General features: G+C 39.8%; 2 protein-coding genes across 4 annotated transcripts; one reads left to right on the top strand and one right to left on the bottom strand.

The window, feature by feature from the left end:
* Positions 1-1,013: 1,013 nt before the first annotated feature.
* Positions 1,014-10,150, top strand: katna1 (katanin p60 (ATPase containing) subunit A 1). Of its 3 annotated transcripts, XM_085132315.1 has the most exons (12): positions 1,014-1,205; positions 2,825-2,990; positions 3,076-3,215; positions 4,942-5,137; positions 5,366-5,481; positions 6,005-6,110; positions 6,188-6,346; positions 6,677-6,803; positions 6,901-7,035; positions 7,549-7,675; positions 9,014-9,051; positions 9,356-9,500. In XM_085132315.1, exons 2-12 carry the CDS (start codon positions 2,829-2,831, stop codon positions 9,367-9,369), a joined length of 1,320 nt encoding a protein of 439 aa, XP_084988441.1. In that variant the 5' UTR covers positions 1,014-1,205; positions 2,825-2,828; the 3' UTR covers positions 9,370-9,500. The 3 variants fall into 3 exon arrangements, with proteins under 3 accessions (XP_084988441.1, XP_084988439.1, XP_084988440.1); XM_085132313.1 differs by lacking the exon at positions 9,014-9,051 and having other exon boundaries at positions 1,015-1,205; positions 9,356-10,150; XM_085132314.1 differs by lacking the exons at positions 1,014-1,205; positions 9,014-9,051 and adding an exon at positions 1,220-2,440 and having other exon boundaries at positions 9,356-10,150.
* Positions 10,151-13,724: 3,574 nt separating this feature from the next.
* Positions 13,725-23,187, bottom strand: ginm1 (glycoprotein integral membrane 1). Its single transcript, XM_085132311.1, has 8 exons — positions 23,059-23,187; positions 21,451-21,522; positions 21,246-21,345; positions 20,072-20,226; positions 18,051-18,210; positions 17,711-17,940; positions 17,131-17,294; positions 13,725-16,516 (listed from the first exon to the last, which is right to left on the bottom strand). Exons 1-8 carry the CDS (start codon positions 23,146-23,148, stop codon positions 16,411-16,413), a joined length of 1,077 nt encoding a protein of 358 aa, XP_084988437.1. The 5' UTR covers positions 23,149-23,187; the 3' UTR covers positions 13,725-16,410.
* Between the last annotated feature and the right edge of the window lie 3 nt (positions 23,188-23,190).

Here is a 23,190-nt window from a genome sequence, read left to right as displayed (position 1 = left end):
TTTTTCCAGATCTGGATTAGCGTGTCACTGAGCTCCTTGAGCTCTCTAAGGTGCAAATGTCCAACAGCCTAAGCCACCAATAAATCAGTCATGCGGGATGACGTTCTCCACATAAAAAACAAACTACATGTGATTGATGTGTTTTGTTCCTTCATAGATCAACTTTGATCTGTAAATCGTGAATTGATTGTAATTTGTTTTTCAGTATCTCTGTACCTATTGTTCTTTTCTTTGCTGGCTCCCTGCTGTTGAGTTGTCTTCTTGTAAATATTCAGGAATATTCATTCATTTTTCAGTTGTAGTAAAAGTGCCTTTTTTTCTAACTAACTACAAACATGTGTATTTGGGTCTTCCCTGTCAACATTTTCATCAGTAATACAAATGCTGAAAGTTACGTTTATCATAGTATAACCACACGTGCTCGCCAAAAACATGAAGATCTTTATTAAAGGTCCGTCCATTTTTCTTCTGCGTATTCAATTCAAGGTGGCAAGAATCCAACCCAGGTGTCATTGGGCAACAACAGGGCACAGGTTTCACGTCTGTCACCAGGTTGACACATAGAGAAAGACAACTATACACACTCATATTCACAAATTAGAATCACATTCCTTTGGGAAGAAGAGGAACGCACAGAGAGAGCCCAGCTACTCACATCTGCACAGATAGACTCCAGGTTAGCATATTCAAATCCAGGACCTTCTTGCTCTGAGGCAACAGTGCCAACCACTGCACCACATGCTCCCCTACAAAGTGAACTTAAAAAATACAGCAGGAATATTCAGAAATGTTTTATGTTAATAGATAACTGATGGCTGCCTTTCGTCAGAAAGAACTTTTAAAAAATTATGCAAACCTTGCCTTACTTAAGATGACGGAGTTAGGGCGAGTAATTCACTGTGAGTAGTAGTCGTAGTGACGTTGTTGTTTTTTCAGGAAGCTCTACGTTCTGTTTTTTGTGCTTTTACGTCCATATAACGTTTGACGTTTTTATTTTGAAGGTCGAAAACGGAAGTTCAAAACTTTTCGCCCCTAGCTGGTTTGCATACGCAACGTGCGCTGTGACAAACTTCCGTCATGAATTGGACTACAAATGTCCCCAGATCGTGTAGTTATTTTCCCAGTCGGATGGATTCTGTGAGCAGCCTTTCTCTGAACCACGGCCACATTTAGGAAAAGTTGAGCATAAATGCGACTTACACCAGGTTTGTGTCAAAAGCTGTTTCAGTGTCGTTTCAACAACTGTGTTCATCAAGTTTTGCGAAGACGATGCGTTTACAGTTTGAACCAGAGTGAGAGAAGCCAGCCAGCCGGCTTGAAATTCAAACTCAAGGATGCGTCGGTTGTCGTTAACGTCACCACTACCGCGTACAAACGTACACTAGCGTTAACTAGTTTAGTTATCTTGCCTAACATTTAGGTTCCTACGAACAAAGAAGCTGTTCTTCCCATCTTTGAAACGTTAGCATCTTGTACGTGTGGACTTGAGTGTCGCATTTTGCCTTTAACAGATTATAGTTGGGCGAGGCTCCGTCTAATCTGTGGAGAAACAAGTTCAGCTGAGAGGTGCTAGTCACACTTGTCAACTACGTATGTTTCGCTGAATGTGACAACATGTCTTAAACTGTGCACGTGTCGTAAATATAGTATCACTCTTATAATAAAGCGGTGTCCAGATGGCACTACATATGTTCTTGGGTATTTTTCATAGATTGTATACAACAGAGGTGTTGTGCCCGGGCCATCTGACAATGGAACTAGCATCAAGATGGTAATTTAAGGCCAGCTATTAAAGTTTAGGTATTTATGTCCAGATAAACTGGATAGTAAAAAATGCAAATGCATATAAAATATCTGTTTAACAAGTGTAATGATTCTAGTACGTAATAGAGACCTTATACTTGTAATATGCCACTTCAAAAAGGTCACTGTAGTGTTTTCCAGGCTCAAAATGAGCACTTTAGTCCGCATGAACAGTGGTTCGGGTAATAAGTCTGTGTGACATTATTCCATTCTATGTCCTGCTATTTCTGGCCCTTTGGGAAAAACAAAAATTTCATTTGTCAGGGAGTAAATCAAACCTCAATCTGTATCAGATCAAAGAATAACCAGGAAAAAAGAATTTAAGGCAAAAAGTAAAGAAGAAAGCAGTAATACTAAAACAAGTGGATCTTTACAATTTGTTAGTTTTACAGTAGCTTCATGTTTTTGTGTCGAAGCACAACAGGGCACCTGTCTCCTCTTTTCACTGTCTGTTTATACATTAGTTTGCATTTAATTAATCTCTGGCTCGTTTTCACACCGTCTTTTGTCTTACCTCCTTATCCATCACCCCCAACTACTTTCAACAGATTACTGCCCCTGCTTGGGCCTACACGAGGTTTCTTTCTGTTAAAAGGGAGTTTTTACCTCCCATTGTCACCAAGTGCTTGCTCATAAGGTGGTCCTCTGAATGTTGAGGTTTCTCTGTATTTTTGTTAGGGTCTTTACCTTGAGGTGACTGCTGTTAGGACTTGACACTATATAAACAAAATTGAATTGAATATTAAATTTTTAATTTTTTTTTTTTTACAATGGCGGGAAACTAGACCTTGTTAGAAAAACGGTACTTGATGTAGACACTGCCTGCATTTCCGGTAGGAACACGGGTAGTTCCTCAAATGGTCCTGAGTAAATGTTCTACTGATTACACCAGGTGAATGCAAGCTTTTTGTCTCTGTCTGCGCTGTAGTTATTCAACACTCCTTCTTTCACTGTCAGCAGCATGTCCACTTTGACCAGTCAGCTTTATAAGTTTTTGTGAACCTGTTGTCTGTTTCCACAGCAGTATGAGTCTACGGGAAATTAGTGAGAATCTGAAACTGGCCCGTGAATATGCCTTGCTGGGAAACTACAGCTCAGCCAGTGTTCTCTATCATGGGCTGCTTGAACAAATCAAAAAATATGTGTACACGTTGCGAGACAGCAGTTTCCAGCAGAGGTGGCAGCAGGTAAATGTAGTGCTGATCTTTTATCTGCTCATATGAGGAGCCGGTCCCAATTTTTCTTATGCATGCACCTGTGGTTGTTTCTCAGCTGTGGCAGGAAATCATCGAAGAGAATCAACAAGTTCAGGACATAATGTCAACTCTGGGGAACTTTCAGTTGGACACAGCTCCTGTTAAACCCAGTAACCATGATGATTTTGAAATGAGACCTTTGCATGTGGAACAGAGGTACTGCACTGGCTATTTACATACACGTATTATTTTCTGCTTATTCGTTGCTTAGGAAATTTCATATGCTACAAATTCCGATGCTTCGTGAACAGATATCTGCTTCTGGTTTAATTCTGCAGTTTTCTGAACTGCAATTGTTGAATAAGCCAAGAACAATAGTCATGATGTAGTCATATGATTGAGATCAGTGAACCTCTGTAAGCCTCTGTGAGCTTGATTTGTTCCTGCTCTGCCCTCCAGAAAGATGGCTGGTAAACCTCAAACTGTATTTTTAACAACATAGTTTATATTATGTTGCTTGTATGCTTGTAACATATTTTTTTGGCCACATGCTCCATTTTGAACAACATTAGTGATTTTTTTTTTTTTTTTTTTTTTAAATGTATATATTTATTTTATCAAGGCCAGAAATTTCCGTTTTGGGATGAGAGCAGCTTAAGGTGGAGTATCTGCCACAATCTGTTTGTGGCAGATACTCCACCTTAAGCTTGGTTCTGCCAGAGGTCTCTTCCTGTTAAAAGGAAGTTATTCTACCACACCATCTCTGACTACTACTCACAGAGGATCATGTGATTTTTGTGGTTGTCTAAGAAGCTTGGAAAGAAAAGCGTCTGGACTTCTTGAAGTTTCTTGAAGACGTTTCACCTCTCATCTCATCATCTTCTCGGTTAAGAAGCTTAAAGAAGTCCAGACTCTTTCTTTCTAAGCTCCTTAGATTGCGATGACCTAGATGACTGAGAACCTTTACAGATTCTTGTGGTTCTTTCTCTAATATTGTATAATTTTATTTATACTGATGCTATACAGAATAAATAGCACTCCAACAACCCAGTTCAAGTGAGTTTTAAGTTATCTGGTAATTAGCAGACTGTATGTTTGTAACACAGATATCTGCACATCAGTGCTGTCTTATAAAATACTGGAATTTCATATTCATATAATATTTCATATTATTCATCTTATTTGGCTACAGCTGCCTGTAACCATTTCACCCACAATACAGATTTTAGTTTTTTAGAGGAAAATTATGCAAAGAGACCAAATCTGTTTTTGTACAGTCTGTAAACATGTCTGTGCCAAAAAAAAAAAGCCCAACAAAAAACTGTAACATTGGCTGTTTAATGGGACTGTTTTTGGCATTTAGGGGCTTGTCTCATTTTTCATTCGCAGAGGTTGCCTTGAATCAAAACGAGAAGCAGATTGGACTGAGAGTCTGGAAAATTTAGGCTGCTAGTGCAAATGATGATGCTTAAAAAACATGCTAGCTTATTATCATCATCACCGAGGACACTCTCACAAGAGATACTTGATCTCAAGAGTTTTACTTCCTGGTTAAATAAATGTTTGTTTTTGTTTAGAGAAAAAAAAGAGTAGCATTAACTTCAAATGCAGGACGGTGTCTCAGTCTGTTTTTTTCCCTTTGGCTTTTTGACTGTGTGCTGTGGCAGTTTGGTCTGGTCTTGCTAGTTTTAAATGAAAGATTATGATATTAAGCTCTTTAGTTGGCTATTGGCCGATAGAATAATCGGAGTGGTGTCAGATCAGTAATATTAGCACAATATTCAAGGGGGGGGGGAACAATCAATCATACGGTTCTGTCTGGTTTGTGCTCTAAGCACTAAGGCAACAGCTGATTCACAAAGAATGTAAATGTATCAATGATTTAACACCTGTTGACATTAAGGGGTTGCAGTTGATAGTCTTATCCCTGTTTTCTTCACAGACATTCTCCCTGTCCTGTCAGACGTCCTACCAACCCATACAAAGACAGCAAACCTGCAAACAACCGCCTGAGTGTGGCTGTGAAGGCCCAGCAGAGGCACCTGCCCCGAGGGGCCAACGGTGACAGAAGCAGACCTTCCAAGGGCAAAGAAAAGAAGGAACCAAAGGAGGCTGCTGGCAAAGCAAAGGACGATAAGGTGAGCGATATGTTGACGGTTCCAAGTTGCAGCACACATAGTCACAGCCTTCTCTATTATAATACCACATAACAAAAAGTCTTGCTGATCAAACAGTATCACATGCGGTCTGTTTACTCACTGCCTAGCCTGTCATTCCAGTTATTTATTTTTTTCCCGAGGGTTTCGTTCAAGGAACTGGGAAGGGTTATTTTATTTTTATTTACTTATTTATGGTCTGCCTCTCAGAATAAATCAGATGTCCAGGAGAAAGAAGCAAAGAGGTTTGATGGGGCAGGATATGATAAAGACCTCGTGGAAGCTCTGGAGAGGGATATTATATCTCAAAATCCAAATATTAAATGGTAGGTGAACGCTTCAGATGCCTTGAATGACTAAGCTGTAGTCTTTGAGCTTTCCTCCGTTAGACAAACTGTAGTTTTTGGCATGTCTGCTTTGGCTTCACTTAATAGCCTTTTTGTCCTGTAGAGCAGCGGTCCCCAATTCCCGGGCCTCGGACCGGTACCGGTCCGTGAGTCGTTTGGTGCCGGGCCGCGAGAGTTGAGGCTCAGGTGTGAAATGTATAGTTTTCAGGGTTTTTATCGGTTTTCAGCGTTATTTTGTTATCGTTTACTCGGTTTTCCTTGATCTTTTCACGTGTGTTATGAATAAATTTTCTTTTTTTCGGTACCGGTACTAGTTTTATTTTGTTGTATTTATCCGCGACATCTTAAAGGCCGGTCCGTGAAAATATTGTCGGGCATAAACCGGTCCGTGGCGCAAAAAAGGTTGGGGACCGGTGCTGTAGAGGTTTATCTATCTTTCTTGGCGTGAACACCAGCCTCCCTGAGTTTTCACATCTGACATCAGTCTAAACTGTTTTTATAGGGATGACATCGCAGACTTGGAAGATGCAAAAAAACTGCTGAAAGAAGCAGTTGTGTTGCCGATGTGGATGCCAGCGTTTTTTAAAGGAATAAGACGACCCTGGAAGGTAGTGTGCAAGCACAAGTTTGTTTCATCACTTGTATCACATGTGTCCTGTTACATAGACGTTATTTTCTTCTTTAGGGTGTGCTTATGGTGGGACCTCCTGGCACGGGGAAAACACTTCTGGCTAAAGCAGTCGCTACTGAATGTAGAACCACATTCTTCAATGTCTCCTCATCAACTCTGACCTCTAAGTACAGAGGAGAGTCTGAGAAACTAGTTCGCCTTCTCTTTGAAATGGTAAGTTCTGTTTTTGTCAGTTTTGTGTTTGTTGGTGTGCTTGAATGTTCTGAACTTAGTTTCTGTTGTCTGTAGTAGTATTTCCTTTAATTTTTCAGGACTGTAAGTTAGTTTTGGAGCCCTATAGTGGTTGGAAATCACCTAATGCACCTTTTATTTCATTAATAAATAATCATTAACTGAATAAAATGTGCTTTCATATTAAGTTAAGTCATTTTTGTGAACCAATTATAACAATCTTTGTGTAAAGTTAAACAATTTCTTAGTATTAAAAATAATACACTTTTTTTTTTTTCCTTGAACTGAGTCATTGCATGTGTCCCCGTACAGGCACGTTTTTATGCTCCCACCACGATTTTCATTGATGAAATTGACTCAATGTGCAGCCGCAGAGGAACCTCAGAGGAGCATGAAGCTAGCAGGAGAGTAAAGGCAGAGCTACTTGTGCAAATGGATGGTATAGAACTTTTGTCTATTTCCATTCATGCTAGATATATTTACCTTTTGATGGAGGCAGTTTTTTAATTTCTCTTCTTGTTGTTGTTTTTACACAGGTGTTGGTGGAGCATCGGAGAACGACGACCCATCAAAGATGGTGATGGTCCTGGCTGCAACCAACTTTCCATGGGACATTGACGAGGCTCTGAGGAGACGCCTGGAGAAGCGGATCTACATTCCTCTTCCTTCAAGTACAATTGTTGTTTTACTGATTTCCACATTGTAGGCAATGAAATTATTGAAAATGAAAACTGCCAACAACTCTAAACTCTGAAGTGTTGCATGTTTTAATAACTAATAACAGATCATAACAGATTGGATCATAACTGCTTGACTTGGTGACAAGCATCAGCTGCTCAGCCTCCACATTCCTCACATTCCACTGATTTGAAGCACAGTGCACACAGCTGACAGAACATGCAGCTTTTTTAAAGCTACTTTCTGTTCTATGGAAACATTTATAACCATGCCAGAAGGCTGCCTGGTTCAGTGTCTGCTTTGTGTTAATTAAACTTGACAAATGTTGATTTAGAAATGTACAACATGGAATTACAGTCCCAACATAAATATTCTCAAGGAGGCCTAAATTGCTAACGATGCTGAGTAAATGATGACCTTCTTTCTTCGTGTAAATATTGCTGATGAAATGACCATTTACTGAAGCAGAAAGCATGCTCTAGTTGCTGTTGGCCCTCTGTTTGCAGCTAAGGGGCGAGTGGAGCTGCTCAAGATTAACCTGAGGGAGCTGGAGCTGGCCAGCGACGTGGACTTGGACAAGATTGCTGAGCAGATGGAGGGTTACTCAGGAGCTGACATCACTAACGTGTGCAGGTCAGGGCATATTTCAAAATGAAGTTTAAAGAACACATTAAGCATAACTTCCAGATAACTGCTGATATTTACTGATGGCCCTGGTAGTTAAATGAACTGTAGTCTTGGTATTTGCAGTACCATATTTTCTGCACTATAAGGTGCACTTAAAATCCTTGAATTTTCAGAAAAATCAACAGTGCGCCTAATAATCCGGTTTGTTTGTGTATGAATTCTGGTTGTGCTTACTGACCTCGAACCGATTTTATGTGGTACACTGCGCTCAAAATCTGTCAAAAAAACATTTTAGTATGACTTTGGTAAGCTATGAAGCCGCACCGCTTGATGGATTGTTGGAGCATTACGGCTGCTGTAGTCAGGAGCCTCGCGGAGTAATCCAGGGTCCAAAACTCCATCTGTTTCAGGTCCCAGAGTCAAACAAACACTGCAGCATCGCTGAGAGTTAAAAACTGTCTAAATTCTTTCATCTTTAATAAAAGGATCAGCGTTGCAGCTTTACCAGGTGTAATAATTAAGTTTAACATCCAGGCATCCATGAAAATAGAATTTAGTCAATTTAATGGAGTTAGCAGGAAGTTAGCTCGCTAGTTTCCACCTAAACGTGATATACCATGACTGAGAGATTTCTGAAAAAATTAAAATGTACAGCTCTGCAATCACTTCCAACATAAATGAAGACAGAAAACTAAACAGCAGTGACTTTTGTAGGGTTACTGAAGTTGGACTATCTGGTATATAATGATGTGCTACGTGATCCCTTGCGACACAGCTATGTTAGCATAACATAAACACAGTGAAGCTGGAGGATGAACGCTAACTTTTTTTCCACTTGATAAAAGTTAACAAATGCATTCGCATGAAAGGATGCTGTAAACGGACTAAACTTCAGTCAGGAGAACAACTGAGATAATCAATCCAAGATACGAGGTTAGTCATTAATATACTGCAACAACATGGGGAATAGAGCAGCTGTGATAGAATTCAGCATTAATGAATGGAGGAAGCAAGAAGAATAAGTTGAGTAAAGTTTGACTTATCTGCCTGTTTTGTATCGCTTAATGCGCCTTATGTGTGAAAACAGACCCGTTCATCGACAGTGCGCCTTATAATCCGGTGCGCCTTATGGTCTGAAAAATATGGTACTTTGCTACATAAGTACATGTCTTGCAATTTGTCCGTGTTAGCAGTAAAACTAATATTTGCTAACACTAACCAGATGAGAGATGTGATCACTCTGCTGATGCTTGCGAAGCTCCTGTTTGTTAGCTAATAATAAATTAGCGGCTAACATGGACAAATTGTTGCTTCCTCGCTAATTCTAGGTTTCTTGTGTTCTAGACTGGCTAGCACATTCCTATGTGAAACCACATCGTTTTGTGAGTTTGTGTTAAAGTCTGCTGTGCTTGTAGCCATATGTGTTTGATGTTAGTTATTAGTGGACTGTTACGGTACCTTTTGGCTGTGTTGCTTGCTTTATAACACTTTCTTGGGGACTAAGAGAGATGCTGATGCAAGGGACTCTGCAACAAGAATAATCTCCACAGCTGGGTGCAATTTTGCAGTATGATAATGCACGCTGAAAACATTCACGAGTTTGGTTTCAATTTAACCTAACCTTCCCACCTAAAGGTTTGTATGTGATGAACAGTATTAAGTGAAATCTGACTGTGTGTCGCGTAGGGACGCATCTCTGATGGCCATGAGGCGAAGGATCGAAGGCCTCACTCCAGAGGAGATCCGCAACATTTCCCGGGATGAGATGCACATGCCCACCACCATGGAGGACTTTGAGTCTGCTCTGAGGAAAGTGTCCAAATCAGTTTCTGCAGCTGACCTGGAAAAGTATGAAAAGTGGATCGAAGAGTTTGGCTCCTGCTGATGAAACATTAAGTGTGCATCTTAGTGTAAGGTTTTGTGTTCCTGCTAACTGAAATGTTTTCTTGGATCTGAGAAATGTGTCAGCTCTGGTGTATTGAGCTGCAAGTATTTTTCTGAATCAGCAGGCAGGTTTATTACAAAAGTAATTGCACTTGAAAAGTGGTAACTCTTCCTTTTGTATATGTTGTTGCTATGCAAACCTTTTCATCTCAGTGAGTGTCGAAAGAAGAACACGAGTAACTCGGAGCTGATTGTTGATACAATTCATTTTTGGACTTAATCATTTTAGTTGACTGGTCCTGAACATGTTGCCAAAATGTTCGACAAATCCGATATAGCTATTAGAAAAACTGACAAAACTGAGTCGGCATTTCCTGAAATACACTAATAGTAAAAGGCCAAACATGTTATATTATTAGTTTATTCTCAGTGTCGTTTTATTGTCTTTGTGCTGGTGTATCTGTTGGATACAGAACCAGCCAATCAAATGTTGTTCCCTTTATTGTTGTTCTTTTCACTTTGCACTTGATTTTATTTTAAACCGTATGGATCTATAACACTTTTTCTTATAAACATTAAACTAAGAAGCCATTTCTATATTGCGATACGTGCAAGTTTATTTATTGCTCACTATATCTGCTTAAAAAAATCTACACACAGATGAGTTCAGACATTTAATTGCAACCAAAACAAACCTGTCCAAGTTCCCCCTGTAACCTGCAAGCTCTGCTTCAGGTTTTCTATGCTTGGATCTGTATGTTACTGAGAGGGGGTGTCCTTAATAGAGTCCCGATCAAAAGTTTAAGACCACTTGAAAAATGGTTAAAAAAAAATATATATATATATATATATATATATATATATATATATATCAATCATACTTTGCATGGTTGGATCTTAACAAGGTTCTGGGTAGAGCTTCATCCTCCAACAAGAAGAAATGAGAGTGAGACAAAACATTTTTTTGAGCATGGAATTTATTGAAAAAAATGCTTAAACTGAAACAGGCTGTTTAACAGCTGATCGAAAGTTTAGGACCACATGGCAAAACATTTTTTTTTTTTTTTTTTTTTTTTGCCATTTTACAAGTTGTCTTAAACTTTTGATCTGGACTGTGAGTCTGTCACTCACACAGCTATGGCTCCACCTGCTGTTCAAACCTCCATGAGCTGTAGCTGGGTTAAAGGAGTGGGGAGGGAGACTAATATAAGAAAGCGTGTTTCAGATTGCTGAACTGAGCTCTTCCACAGTCTGAGGTACAGCCTGGTGGTGTTGGATAGACTGAAACCAAATGTCCCAGGGTGTTTTATTGGATTTAGGTCAGACGAGTGGGGTGGGGGGGTGGCATTCAGTGGTAACAGTTAATTTATCCTCCAGGACCTGCCTGCATACTCTCACCACATGAAGCATTGTTGTAAACCAGGAGGAACCGAGGACCCACTGCACTAGTGTTGGGTCGTCCTAATACCTAATGGCAGTCAGGGTGCCGTTGCTTAACCTTTAGAGGTGTGTATGTATAGTCCTCCTCAGACCCTCACTGACCCACCATCACACTGGTCTTGCTGAATGATGTTACAGGACGTATAACGTTCTCCGTAGCTTTTTGACACCCTTTCATGTCTGTCACATGCAATGTTCCCTCTAATTTTTCACGTGTCTGAGCGAACACACAAACTCCCTGAGCGATCCCTTTGACCACTGTGAGCGACATCAGACGTGTGCACTGTGGTCACGCCAGCATCTTATCCATCCAAGTTACCTGGTTTATTAAAATAATCAAATCGCAGCGTTTACATTTATATTAGACTACTTTTAATTAACTGCTTTCGCCCACTTACAATAAAAATTAATAAATAAATCTTGTTCATGAGCTGTGTAGTATGTTAACACTATTGGAAGTAAAAATAACTTGAACTCCAATTTCGAAAACACAACTTACTTTTTTTAATTATTTTTTTTTTATAAAGCTCTGACTTGTATTATGATGATAATAATAATAATAATAATGGATTGCATTTATATAGCGCTTTTCAAGAACCTCAAAGCGCTTTACAATTCCACCATTCATTCACTCTCACATTCATACACTGGTGGAGGCAGCTACAGTTGTAGCCGCAGCTGCCCTGGGGCAGACTGACAGAAGCGAGGCTGCCATATCGCGCCATCGGCCCCTCTGGCCATCACCAGTAGGCAGTAGGTGAAGTGTCTTCCCAAGAACACAACGACCGAGACTGTCCGAGCCGGGGCTCGAACCGGCAACCATACAATCGTATGAGTCTGTGGTCTGGGAGAGAGTCTGTAACTCTCTGTCTGCAAAATACAGTATATAATGACCAATGTTGAGCAATTAATTATACTTCTTCAAAAAAAGTAACTCGGTTTAGCAAACAACAACGTTTTTTGCAGCTATTTTTTTAAACGCAGCCAAAGCGTTTTTAAATAAACATTTCAAACTATTTACAGAGCAATCAGCTGTTCTGCGTCAAATCTGATGCCACACAGATTATTTGTGCCACTCCAAAAAATAATTTCTGTCCACTATGAGATAAAGGAGAACAACAGCCTGATACCTGCAGGCCTGACAGCAGGAGATGTATCACTCCTGTAACACCTGTAACATTCAGCAGTCGCCTCATTGTTCTGACACACACAACAAAACTATTGACTACACTACACACTAACTACACACTAACTACACAAGATTTGCGCTGAACGTCTCAAATCTCTCACATCTCAAAACACCGCCGGCACTCCTAAAACTTCCCCCCGTTTCTTAACAACAAGATGCCACGTTGCCATATCATTTTTTGATTCGTCGACATGGTACTTTTTTGGACCAATAGGTGGGGGTGGGGTTTGTTTTTGCTCACAGGCTTTCGAGCCTTTTTTCTTATAAAACACTGTTTTTACCGTTTCTTCCCGCAGTAAATATAAACAACGACAGTATTCAGGAAGAAAACCAAACATTTCAGATATTTTTATCACAACTCTGGTTTTACGTGGCCGATCAACACAATTTAAAAACTGGTATAAAGTCAACACTTTTTCAGTCAATTGTTCCGTCTGTCCTGCTCACATCTGCAATGATTGTACACGTTGTCATTAACGTGGCTTCACTCCACATCGGCCACGCCGCTTTGCTAGCTAAAACACCGGGGTCGGCACATAAGGACGCTGTCATAGCCTGTCAACGACGATGATTCGCTGCGTATATACGCATCGGCTGAACTATGAGATAAGGTGGCATCGTTCTAATCCCATACGGGAGCAGCCAGTCACTTACTGACTAACACTGCAAAACATGATTGTTGAAGTATTAATTTTAATTTCAATTCAGGTTAGTTTTTTTGGTGCGCAACGCAGATTTTCTGTGCGCAGAGACCGTGCCAACAGTGCGCAATTGCGCACGTGCGCAGCTTAGAGGGAACATTGGTCACATGTGTTCGCCTGCTCTAATCTGTGAAAGCACAACATGCCACTGGTCGACCTGCCATTTTTGGTATTCTATAGTAAATGCCATACAGGCTTCAATGTGCTAGGCAGTGAGCACAGGGCCCACTGAAGGATGTCATGCTACCCTCATGAAGTCTGTTTCATGTTTCATGGGATTGTTTGGTCAGACACATTTCACACCTGAAACCTGAAGGTTTTTTTTTTTAAGCTCTGGTAGTGCTCATCCGGTTTTTTCTTGCACAAAGGAGCCAATACCAGTCCTGCTGAGGGATGCAGGACCCTTTACAGCCCTATCCAGCTCTCATAGACTAACTTCCCATCTCCTGGAATCACACAGCAAATCTTCTGGCACTGGCATGTCTTCATGTGCCATCCTGGAGGAACTGGACTACCTATACATCCTCTGTAGGGTGCATGTATCACATCATACCACCGGTAGTGTCAATGACCACAGCTTAATGCAAAATTAGGGAAAACAGTCAGAAAATATGAGGGGAAAATGTCAGTGTTCTCCACCTGTAAAACGGAGCTACATTGAGTTTGCTTTTAGTTTTATGGTTGTACTCTGAGCTCTTCCATGATGCTTGGTGTATAGGGGTGCATGGTCGCTCCGCAAGGTAGACATTACGTGCCAGTATAACACTTGATCATTAGTCTGTACAGTAACACAGTATAATCACCCAACATACAAAGACAATTATCAGACAATATATCCATGTGATGGTTGTAAGGAAAGCTTTTAATTAGCATGATTTCTGACCCAAATACACAGTCCAGCTGTAATTCATACAATGTATGCACACAGATGCCAAAAAAAAGATATCACGCTGATGTATCAAAGAGCAAATTAAAACATTTGTTGTTTAACTCTGAACCAACTAGGTGTTGCGTACAGCATTCTGTTGCACAACATGAGGCAGATTCCAACACTGTTTTAAGTCATCATGCACTTTCCTATTTTTAATGGAAATCTTGTTGATGGAGCAGCAAACTCTACTCACTAGCTACACTATGCATGCACCTTTTCGTTGTACGCAGTATATCATGCATACTGCAGTTTAACTGAGCCCTAGGGAGAGAAAATCATGACATTACAAGCTGATCTTTTGGGATGTCTTTGAAAAAGCATGACCAATAGTAAAATAACACCCTCGCACATAAAAAAAACAAACAAAAAAAAAAAAAAAAAAAAAAGAAGAGAAAATGTGGTTTGTGAATTTATGATGAATGAAAACACAGGTTTTTCACTGACAGCCCGTTGAGCCGTTTGATCCTTCACACCTAGAACTGCCAAACATCAGAGAGGGCTGTACTGCAAAGCATGATTAAAGCTTCGCAAGGTCAACTAAACCTGCTGAACATGCTGAACACTTAACCTGCTCTGGAGCAGGTTATGTTTGAGATCAGCACTTCCTCTGTTATGTGAACGCACACACGGATAGATGGGAAACTGGGGGTAACTTCTGCAGTTGATAACCACCTTTGTGTGACTGCTTACCCAGATTGGCGTCGCTTAGCCCAAGTTCAGAAAAGAACAGCTACTTTGTAGCACAGGCCACTGAAGTGATAGTGAGGACATGCAGATTCGTTCTTTGAACAAGAATTGTGTTTCAGTCTTGGACTGTATCAGTCCGCTCGTAGTTTATATATAGAGAAGGTGCATAGACATTCTGAACAGCTTCACTGACATTCTACAATATTAGTAACAGGAAGCCACAAACAATACTGATTAAAGTAGACCACATAGTAATTCTTCTCATGATAGAATCCTTATAAAAAACAAACAAACTGAGGCACAGTGAAAAAAAAAAGACAATTAACAGATGAACGTCAGTAATGTCGAGTCAAAGGAAGAGGTTTTTTCAGTAGCGACAGACAGAACAGAAACTCTGACGCAGTAATCTGCTTAGCTTTGTCTTTTTAGACATTTCAACAGATTTAAGCAAGTGTCTTTGCCTCTTTTTACTTTTAAATACATTTAATGCATTTAGAGCTGTCTTCATTTTTTTCAGCTGTAGGTGAATGATTTTGGAGAAAAAAATATATATATACACAAAGCAAACAAATGTGTGACCTGTAAAGAACTGCTACATACACAAAGTTTTTTTTAAGGGAACTCTGAAGTGTTTGGATCTGGTTCTAAAATTCTCAGTTTGTCCATATTTATAGGTTAACCCCACAGCATCTAGCTTTTTATTCTGCGCTGAAAACTTTTAGTGATACGTAAACTTGAACTAAACAGGATAAATGGTCCATTTAGTAACAGTTCTGAGGATGTAGACCATATCAAACTGCTTTGGTCTTGAGCTTTGGAGCAGATCTGATACAAAGGCTAAAGGTTATACTTTTGTGTAATACCAATTTGTACCACAAGATGGTGCAGTGAGCCAACCAGGCAAGTCATTAGGAGCACATTCTTATCAACAATATCAAACCGGGAAAAGCAAAGCTACTTGCGGAAACAGGGATATGGCAGAAATAGAATTACCAAAAGTAAAGAAGTTTACATTCAAAAACATTTCTAAACACCCACTGATAAAACACTGCTCCCTGGTGGTGAAATTTCAATGACTTATGTTAATGTAATCATTTGTATTTATGCCCATATACACTGTGTCTGCACAGCTCTGCCATCAGGAAACTGGGTTGATCATGTTAACCTTGCAGCTAACAGTTAGTTTTACCGAAACAAAGGAAGGAGAGTAAACTTTGAACAGTTTGAGTTTATATAAGAGCTGTTATGTCATGTTATTACCAAAAAGGCCTTTTCCAGTTTTTGTCCTGATGGACATTATAAATAATATTGGGAGGGTCTTACCATTCATTTAGATGGGAGCTTCAAAACACCTTCCTAAAGCACTGCCAACATGGGTGCCAAGACCAGCAGCTGGAGAGCGGTATCAGTCTTTTCCTTTGACCTTCAGCTAAAATGACTTAAAAAAACAAAACAAAAAACAAAAACAAAATGTTTCTCAAAAAGCAGAGCTTCAGCTCATCTGATAATCCCTTGAATCTTGGACATTGTTTTTGTTAACTGCATGCCAGCTAAACATGTTTTGGGTGTGGGTAAAGCAAAAGTGGTCACTGTTGCAGATTCTCTGCACGATGTGCTGAAAGCAGATGCTGGTAAGGTAACCGTAAGCCTTCCATACTTTAATCTCATTGCATCATGACATTCAGCACCATAAATCTCTCACTTTACTCTCCATTCTGCAGGACTTGTATAAGCTAACATTAAATGAGCTTATGTTGGCTGATGAAAAGATTCACGAAGACCATGAAAGAGTAAAGTGACAGGAAAAGCTGTGGTGATTCACAGATCAGAACAAAACCGGGCCATGCCAAACCGCAGGTTAAACAACAAATAGGAACAAACTGGAGGAGCCGGTCAAGATGATCCTCACTCAAGGCTTCTTCTCTTCTTCCTCTGCTTCTACTTCTATGTTCTCCAGGAGATTGTGCTTCTCATCCTCTGGCATCACAGGGACAGAGTTTACATTAAAAATGCACCTGTAAAACAGAAAATAAAAAGTTTGTTGGAAGTAATCACAGAGGGGGTCAAAATTGAAGTCAAAATGTCAAAATGAAGCCGATGCAAAAAAACTGTAGTTCCTCTAATGACCACTTGAGGTCAGCACCAAAAATTCAGTTGAGTTTTATTTCTATAGCGTGCACAATCACAGTTGCGCTTTGTATTATAAGGTAAAGATCCTACAACAGAACACCCCAACAGTCATATGACCCCCTATGAACAAGCGCTTTGGCAAAAGGGGGAAGAAAAAACACTCAGCAGCCTCATCTGCCAGGAATGTTTCTGCAACTCAATAATTTGAATTTGAAAGTTTAAAGTTAGGAGGCAGTTCAAGAAGTTTGCTCTTCTCTTCTGGCGAGTGAAATTCTAGCATTACATTAACCTGTTAGCAATATGCGTGTCTGCACATGAATATGAATGCTTCCTAACCAAGCTTGCATTCATTAGCAACTCAGCACGCCACCCTTTCATCTAAATATGGTGACCCCCACCTCCAGAAAACAAATATGGCGGCAACCAAAGAGTAAAGAAACCAATAGGTGACAACACCTACATTCATCTTTATTCATCTCCATCTATGCAACAAACTCACTTATGTTCACAAATTGGGAAAAACACATCTAAGATCTTGACGATGACGGCTGATCCGACCACGCCGATCACGACCACCCACATGACCAGGAAGAAGAGAGGCAGGGATTCGGAACAGAAGTGCCGCAGACGCTCCCTGGCTTGCTCTACCCACTGACACATGGCCTGGGGAGACATTGTTAATTATTGTGGAAGAAATTTTCAAACAATGTGCTCACTTTGTGAAGACTAGAAGTGTCAAAATTGAGGAGATGATGTGCTTTTAACTGCGGATTGCAGGATTTCTTTTTGTATAGCTAACTTTGTGTAGTTTGTGATGGAAATATTACTCAATATTTTCTCCTGATAACATGAAATAACTACAAACTTTGACATTTTTTTCAGATCTTTCACTTTAATCTTCCTAATAGTAGAGACTCTGGCTCCCTGTTTTTACTCTGTGACTCCAAAGAGTAGCTTTGTGTGATTTACAGTATTTTATACTGGCCTTGGTTCATTCTCAGTCCGACCCTATGAAACTCCTTGTGGAGCAGACTGTATTGTTTGGAATGAGTGTGATCTTACTGCAGACTTGCACTTACAGAGTAAGAAGAAATAAGTTCCTTGGGTGGAGTTTCCATTTGATTCTGATCAGGCTGGCTCGGGTAAGTGTAATCAAGTTCATCATCATATCTGACATCATACAGGAGGTCAGGGTCCATACGCAGGGGGGTCTCTGGGAGTTTTCCAGGGGATGCAATCTCTTCCCGGGTGGTCTCTGTGTGCTTCAGAGGATACTGGCTTGTGGTCTGAGAGATCAGCTGCTCTTCATCTGATTTGAAAAGTGCAGCAGGAAAAATATTAAATATTAATTAATAGCCAATATTCTAAACTGGACAGCTAATGAGTAGTTTACTGACAATTAGGACACAAAAAGCAAACCTTTTCTAGAATTTGATGGATCTGTGACAACCACATCATTTTCTCTGGGAACCCTAAAGATATCACTGTGTCCAATGGGGTAGATGTTGGTAAACTGGGCCAGCTTCTGGAAGTCTGGGCTCATCAGTATTTTCACCTCACACATGTCAGGCTGCTGGACCTGAATAACACACACAAAAAACCCCACAAAAAACAAAAAGGAAAATGCAACAACTTTTTAAAATAAACATACTTAAGCTGCCTCTTTGATGCATATTTTATGCATGAGTCATCAGACTCAAAAGGCACATCCCACAATGCATTTGGAATTTGACTTGAATGACAAGTCAAATTCTAGAATGCAGAACACAATGGCTATGTTCACACTGCAGGTCTTAATGCTCAATTAAGGATTGATTTTTTGATCAAATCTGATTTTTTTGTCTGCTCGTTCACACTACAAATAAAATGTGACAGCAAACGCGCTCTAGTGTGAACCCTCAAAGCGGCCCGCATGTGCAAAAGAAGACGTCACACACAACGAGCTCTGTTTAGACCCAGACCAAACAGTATTGTTTGACTGATGGCCCTTAATATAAAGACTTGTTTCGGACTTTACGTTTCCCAATTTTGCTTTAAGTTATAAAGTTATTTTGTTATTTAGATATGGCCTAATAATTATCCTTATTGCTGTTTTAGAGAGGAGCGGTGCTTCAAAGGATAGTTGCAGATTTCTGTCAGAATCTGCAGATTATACAGTACAAATAAAATGTTCACGTTTCTCCAACGTTGTCTTCCAAACAGTTTCACTGGATGGCCAGCAAGCGTTCGCGATGTCTTCTTTAGCGCTGTTAATTGGCGTCTGTCTTGTGTCAGTGATGTAGAAGACGGATTTAATGCGACATGACCATTCAAAAAGCAGTTGCTTTCTGAAACATCAGATATGTATCAGATTCAGTACCACATGCGTAAGTGACCCAGATCGGATTTGAAAATATCGGATTTGTGCTGTTCACACTGTCAATCCGTGATCGGATATGGGTCGCATAGGGTCAAAAAAGTCGGATTTGATGCGCTTTCGCCTGCAGTGTGAACATAGCCTTTGTGTCTGCACTCAGTTTGAATTAGTTTGAGTATCAAGAAGTTCCCACATTATTGGCTCTGCTCTCAGTACCTTAGACTGCATACAAAACAGACAAGCAGCAGACAGTTTGGTAAGCCCTGTTGTCACCATTATCCAGATTTCACAGTTAAAGCAAGGCTGACTGCTCATTCTAAAGTGATCTGTCAATCACAAAGAACTCCCCGCCCCCATAAAAAAGAAGCTAAGTTTGGCTTATTTGCTTTTTGTGCATGTTAAAGGGGACCATAATTTACAACATAAACACTAAGTTGCATCCTCTAAGACTCAAAACTAATGACTGGCATCATAATCGTCGGCAAAGTGTTTAATGAGGTCATAGAGCAAGGGACATTTTTCGAGAGACTTTTATAAACTTCTTTTAGCCACCACAATTGCCGCCCCTGCTGGCCGTTAGAAAGAACCATATCAAGACCCATTGTTCATTCAGTGGTGCTACTTTCAGTCACTGTGCAAATGTACTGTTTATAAGGTCGGGGAAACCTGCGTTCAGCTGACACTGAAGGAGTCACTTGGATGAGTGACGAAACATTTCTCCCACTGAAAACGCTACATCCACATGAACAGAATCAACTTTTGGGATTTCCACATATGGTTCACATTTCAGACCTGGAAGCTATGTCCATCCAATTTGGCTGTACTGGAGACATGAGGAAACACTATTTCCTGTTGCTACATGAACATAAACTGTTTCACTTTGGATTTTTGAATGTGAAAGCAAGTTTTTAGAGCATCAGCTTTAAACTCTGGCCATGTTTAGTATAAGCAATCACCACCTCTTTAAAGCCACAGAGGCTTGTCCCCACATGATAATTTCAGTCATATTTACTCCAGAGTTATTCTTAATATTAAAAACAAAAACTGTGAGATTCTGTCAGAGAGCTGTACAATTAGTGTTTACCTCTTTGCCATCCATCTCTATCACTTCACTGAAGACCTGAAGAGCCACCACCTCCTCTGAGTCACTGTACAGCCTGTTCTGGCTCACCATCACCCGGGTAACAGTGGACACTATGTCCCCAGACTCAAACTCACTGCTCCCATTGACACTGTCCACTAAGAAAAACAAACAAAATGTAGAAGAATTAGAGGTTGAAATGTCACTGTCAAGAAATCCACAGACTTCCCTTGAAAACAAGAACTGGAGTTGGGTCTAACCAGTCTCTAAAAGACTGGTGGGAGGACCTTGTGCACGACTGAGCAAGAATATAAGAATTTTTACTTCATGGGCTCCAACTGGCAGCTTCAACAGAACAGGCCATATTTCTCACGGTCTGTGCTCATTTGTATGTCTGAATCTTCATCTTTTATTGTCCAGTCTCTGATCTCTCCTGTTTTATGGTTACACTTTAATGAAGCTGCCAGCTGAAGACTTAGGCTTTTTCAGTTGTTGCTTCAACTGCTCAAATGTATTGCTTCTTTAATCAGCAGTACGGTTTTCAGCTTTGCTTACTTAATGGGAAAATGTCTTCCTATTGATCACTTGGCATTTTTAAAATGATAAACTCACATTAGGAAACATAATGTGGAACCCAGGCACCTGTTTGTCTGTTGGGTAGTCCATTAAAAAGCCATTAGTGATTTATGATTGTCTAAAAGTCCACTATCACTGACTTTTCCAATCACTGTAATGTTAATTGACTTTTAAGTGGACTTGTGTTCATTTCCAGATCCATATTTTTCTTATTGAATTAAACTAGACTATCACAGCATGACTCACAGTTAACCAAACACCAAAATAATCTGTATTTGTCTTATATAGACCTTGCCCCTTGGTTCATTCTCAAAGTGTTTTAGACCACTTTTATTTAATGTGATTAACCACCATGTGGTTTTTCTTTTTTTCTTTTTCTTTTTTAAACAAAAACAATAAGGAAAAGCATAAGAATAAACTACTCTAATCTGATATACATTTGAAATCATGATTGATTAAACAATACTGAACTCTACTGAATTTACACTGACAATAATATTTACATTTCTAACATTTGAACAGTATATTTTCTTCCAGCTGAGATAAGTGCTTTCCCCTGATTAAAATCACAGTGGTTTGAATAAATGTGTGAAAAACTCACAAAGAAGTGCTTGGCAGTTGAACCTAGTGACCCCCGACAGCTCCACTGGGACGTCATTGACCAGCACCTGCTCTTCACTCACTGATATGTTTAAATTTATCTGAAAAAAGAAAAAAAAATAGACAAAACAAACAGGCAACTAATTGTTGGAGTTCATACTTACAGAAAACGAACCTTCGGTTACTGAGCAGTTTACACCGAGTACCTGTAAGTTGTTAGAGTCTTGCAGCTGTGTGTCTGCCAGTGTCCCCGCTGTCACATTGATTAGGATGTTTTCCTACGGTGGTCAGTAATTAAAAACGAAAGGATTAGGTTTAACACTGCAATGCTTGTAATTTACAGTACATGTAGCTGTGCTCTATTCCAGGAAGCAGGTTCACTATGGCAACAAGTAAATAAAGAGTTACAGAGAGTTAATCACTGTTTTATATTTGAATGTACTTAACGGCTGTAACCACCTTAAAAAACTGAATGGAGGATTTTATCATTTCTCCCATGAAAAAATATTTCTTAATGAGATTTGCAAAAAAACCTTTTAGTGTTCCCCAGTTTAACCCTTTATAATGTGAACTAATATTTGCCTTCACTAACAAGTGATGTCTCTCTTGCAGCCATAGCAGAGATGTTATGGTTAATTGGGTTCATGTTGCACCTGTTTTGAATGCAACTTGAAAAATGCAGGACAAATTTTCAAATCTTTTATGAATGTAAACTTTAACCATTAAAGACAAACATGTTATAAGATATGCCAAAGTTTTTAAAGAGCTCTTTATATTCTGAATTAGACATTTTACTTGCATTGTGGGATTTGGGACAAAATAAGACACTATGAACTGATCCAAAGCAGGTCCAGACAGAATGAGACGGGAAATGGCTGGATCTGAATTGGATACAGATTTGATCCAGTCTGAATCTGTAATCCTTATGCACTGCGCGAGTTGACTCCAAGGCAGACCTGGTTTGCTGATGTTGACAGTGGGATGTTTTTTAATATCATTTAATGACTGAATCTCAGTCCGTGAACACACTTCAACATGATGTGTAATCAGATTATAGTTAGACTTTCTACAGCCTCGTTTTAAAAAGTCACTTTAAAATCGGTTTAGTTCTTAAAATACCAAAACCATTTCAGCCTCCTCTTCACTCACATATTCACATCACCAAGATCTCAACTATGACAGGCATTTTTCCATCAGTGTGACCGATTACACAAATATGGTTGATCACTGATCAGCGTGTTCTGTGTCTAAAGATTTGATTAAAACAGTCAACCTTTTTATTACAGGGAAATAGTCAAGAGTTAGAAAGATGGAGACTAGCCTTTAGAGTTTATTCTGAGTTGATAATAAATCCGCGTAATCGCTGTATCAGTTGTTACAATGACGACTAAGTGATTATAAAAGCACTCATGCTGGGTACATAAAACAGTAAACTAACGTGCAAATAGGATTTCTGTGTTTGTAAAATGTAAAATTCTGTAAATTAATTCGCCCTGCTATGTGCTATTTGGATGAGGAAATTGAAAAATGTGTTCAGGTGCTGCAGGAAGGGAGGAGTCTGTGGAAGGACGACTTGGTTGACTAAAACTTGCTAGTGAGCAGGGTAAATTCACAAAGTGTTACCAAGGTATCCGAGGCTGAGATTACGTTAACTCTCTTTCTGGGAGAAAAAAAACTTGGGAATTTCCACTCATCAGGTTTAGCCTCAATTGTTGGCTAAACCTGCTTTCCGGAATAGGGCCCTGGACTCTCAGTAAGCTAATGCTATGATGACCAAGTTAGCTCCATATATTTGCTGCCTCCGTGGCTCTTACCGTATTCAGCTGTCTATTCGACGTCTCTGTGCGAGTTGCTGAGACAAAAAAAAGTAATAGAACACAAACTGTCGACCACGTCATTTCCATTTTGAGTTCACTTCCCAGCAGCAACAGCAGCAGGACAGCTAA

The sequence above is a fragment of the Neolamprologus multifasciatus genome, chromosome 15 (genome assembly GCF_963576455.1).
Source record: "Neolamprologus multifasciatus chromosome 15, fNeoMul1.2, whole genome shotgun sequence".
Classification (NCBI taxonomy): domain Eukaryota; kingdom Metazoa; phylum Chordata; class Actinopteri; order Cichliformes; family Cichlidae; genus Neolamprologus; species Neolamprologus multifasciatus.
This window is presented reverse-complemented; position numbering and strand designations above follow the sequence as displayed.

What these genes read in the sequence shown, in the direction of transcription:
- katna1 (XM_085132313.1), top strand. Translation starts at nt 2,829, where the DNA reads ATGAGTCTACGGGAAATTAGTGAGAATCTGAAACTGGCCCGTGAATAT. An exon ending in TCCAGCAGAGGTGGCAGCAG is followed by an intron (nt 2,991 to 3,075) that starts GTAAATGTAGTG and finishes GTTGTTTCTCAG; the next exon opens with CTGTGGCAGGAAATCATCGA. An exon ending in GAATAAGACGACCCTGGAAG is followed by an intron (nt 6,111 to 6,187) that starts GTAGTGTGCAAG and finishes TTTCTTCTTTAG; the next exon opens with GGTGTGCTTATGGTGGGACC.
- ginm1 (XM_085132311.1), bottom strand. Translation starts at nt 23,148, where the DNA reads ATGGAAATGACGTGGTCGACAGTTTGTGTTCTATTACTTTTTTTTGTC. An exon ending in AAGACTCTAACAACTTACAG is followed by an intron (nt 21,346 to 21,450) that starts GTACTCGGTGTA and finishes TTCTTTTTTCAG; the next exon opens with ATAAATTTAAACATATCAGT. An exon ending in TTCCCAATTTGTGAACATAA is followed by an intron (nt 16,517 to 17,130) that starts GTGAGTTTGTTG and finishes TCTGTTTTACAG; the next exon opens with GTGCATTTTTAATGTAAACT.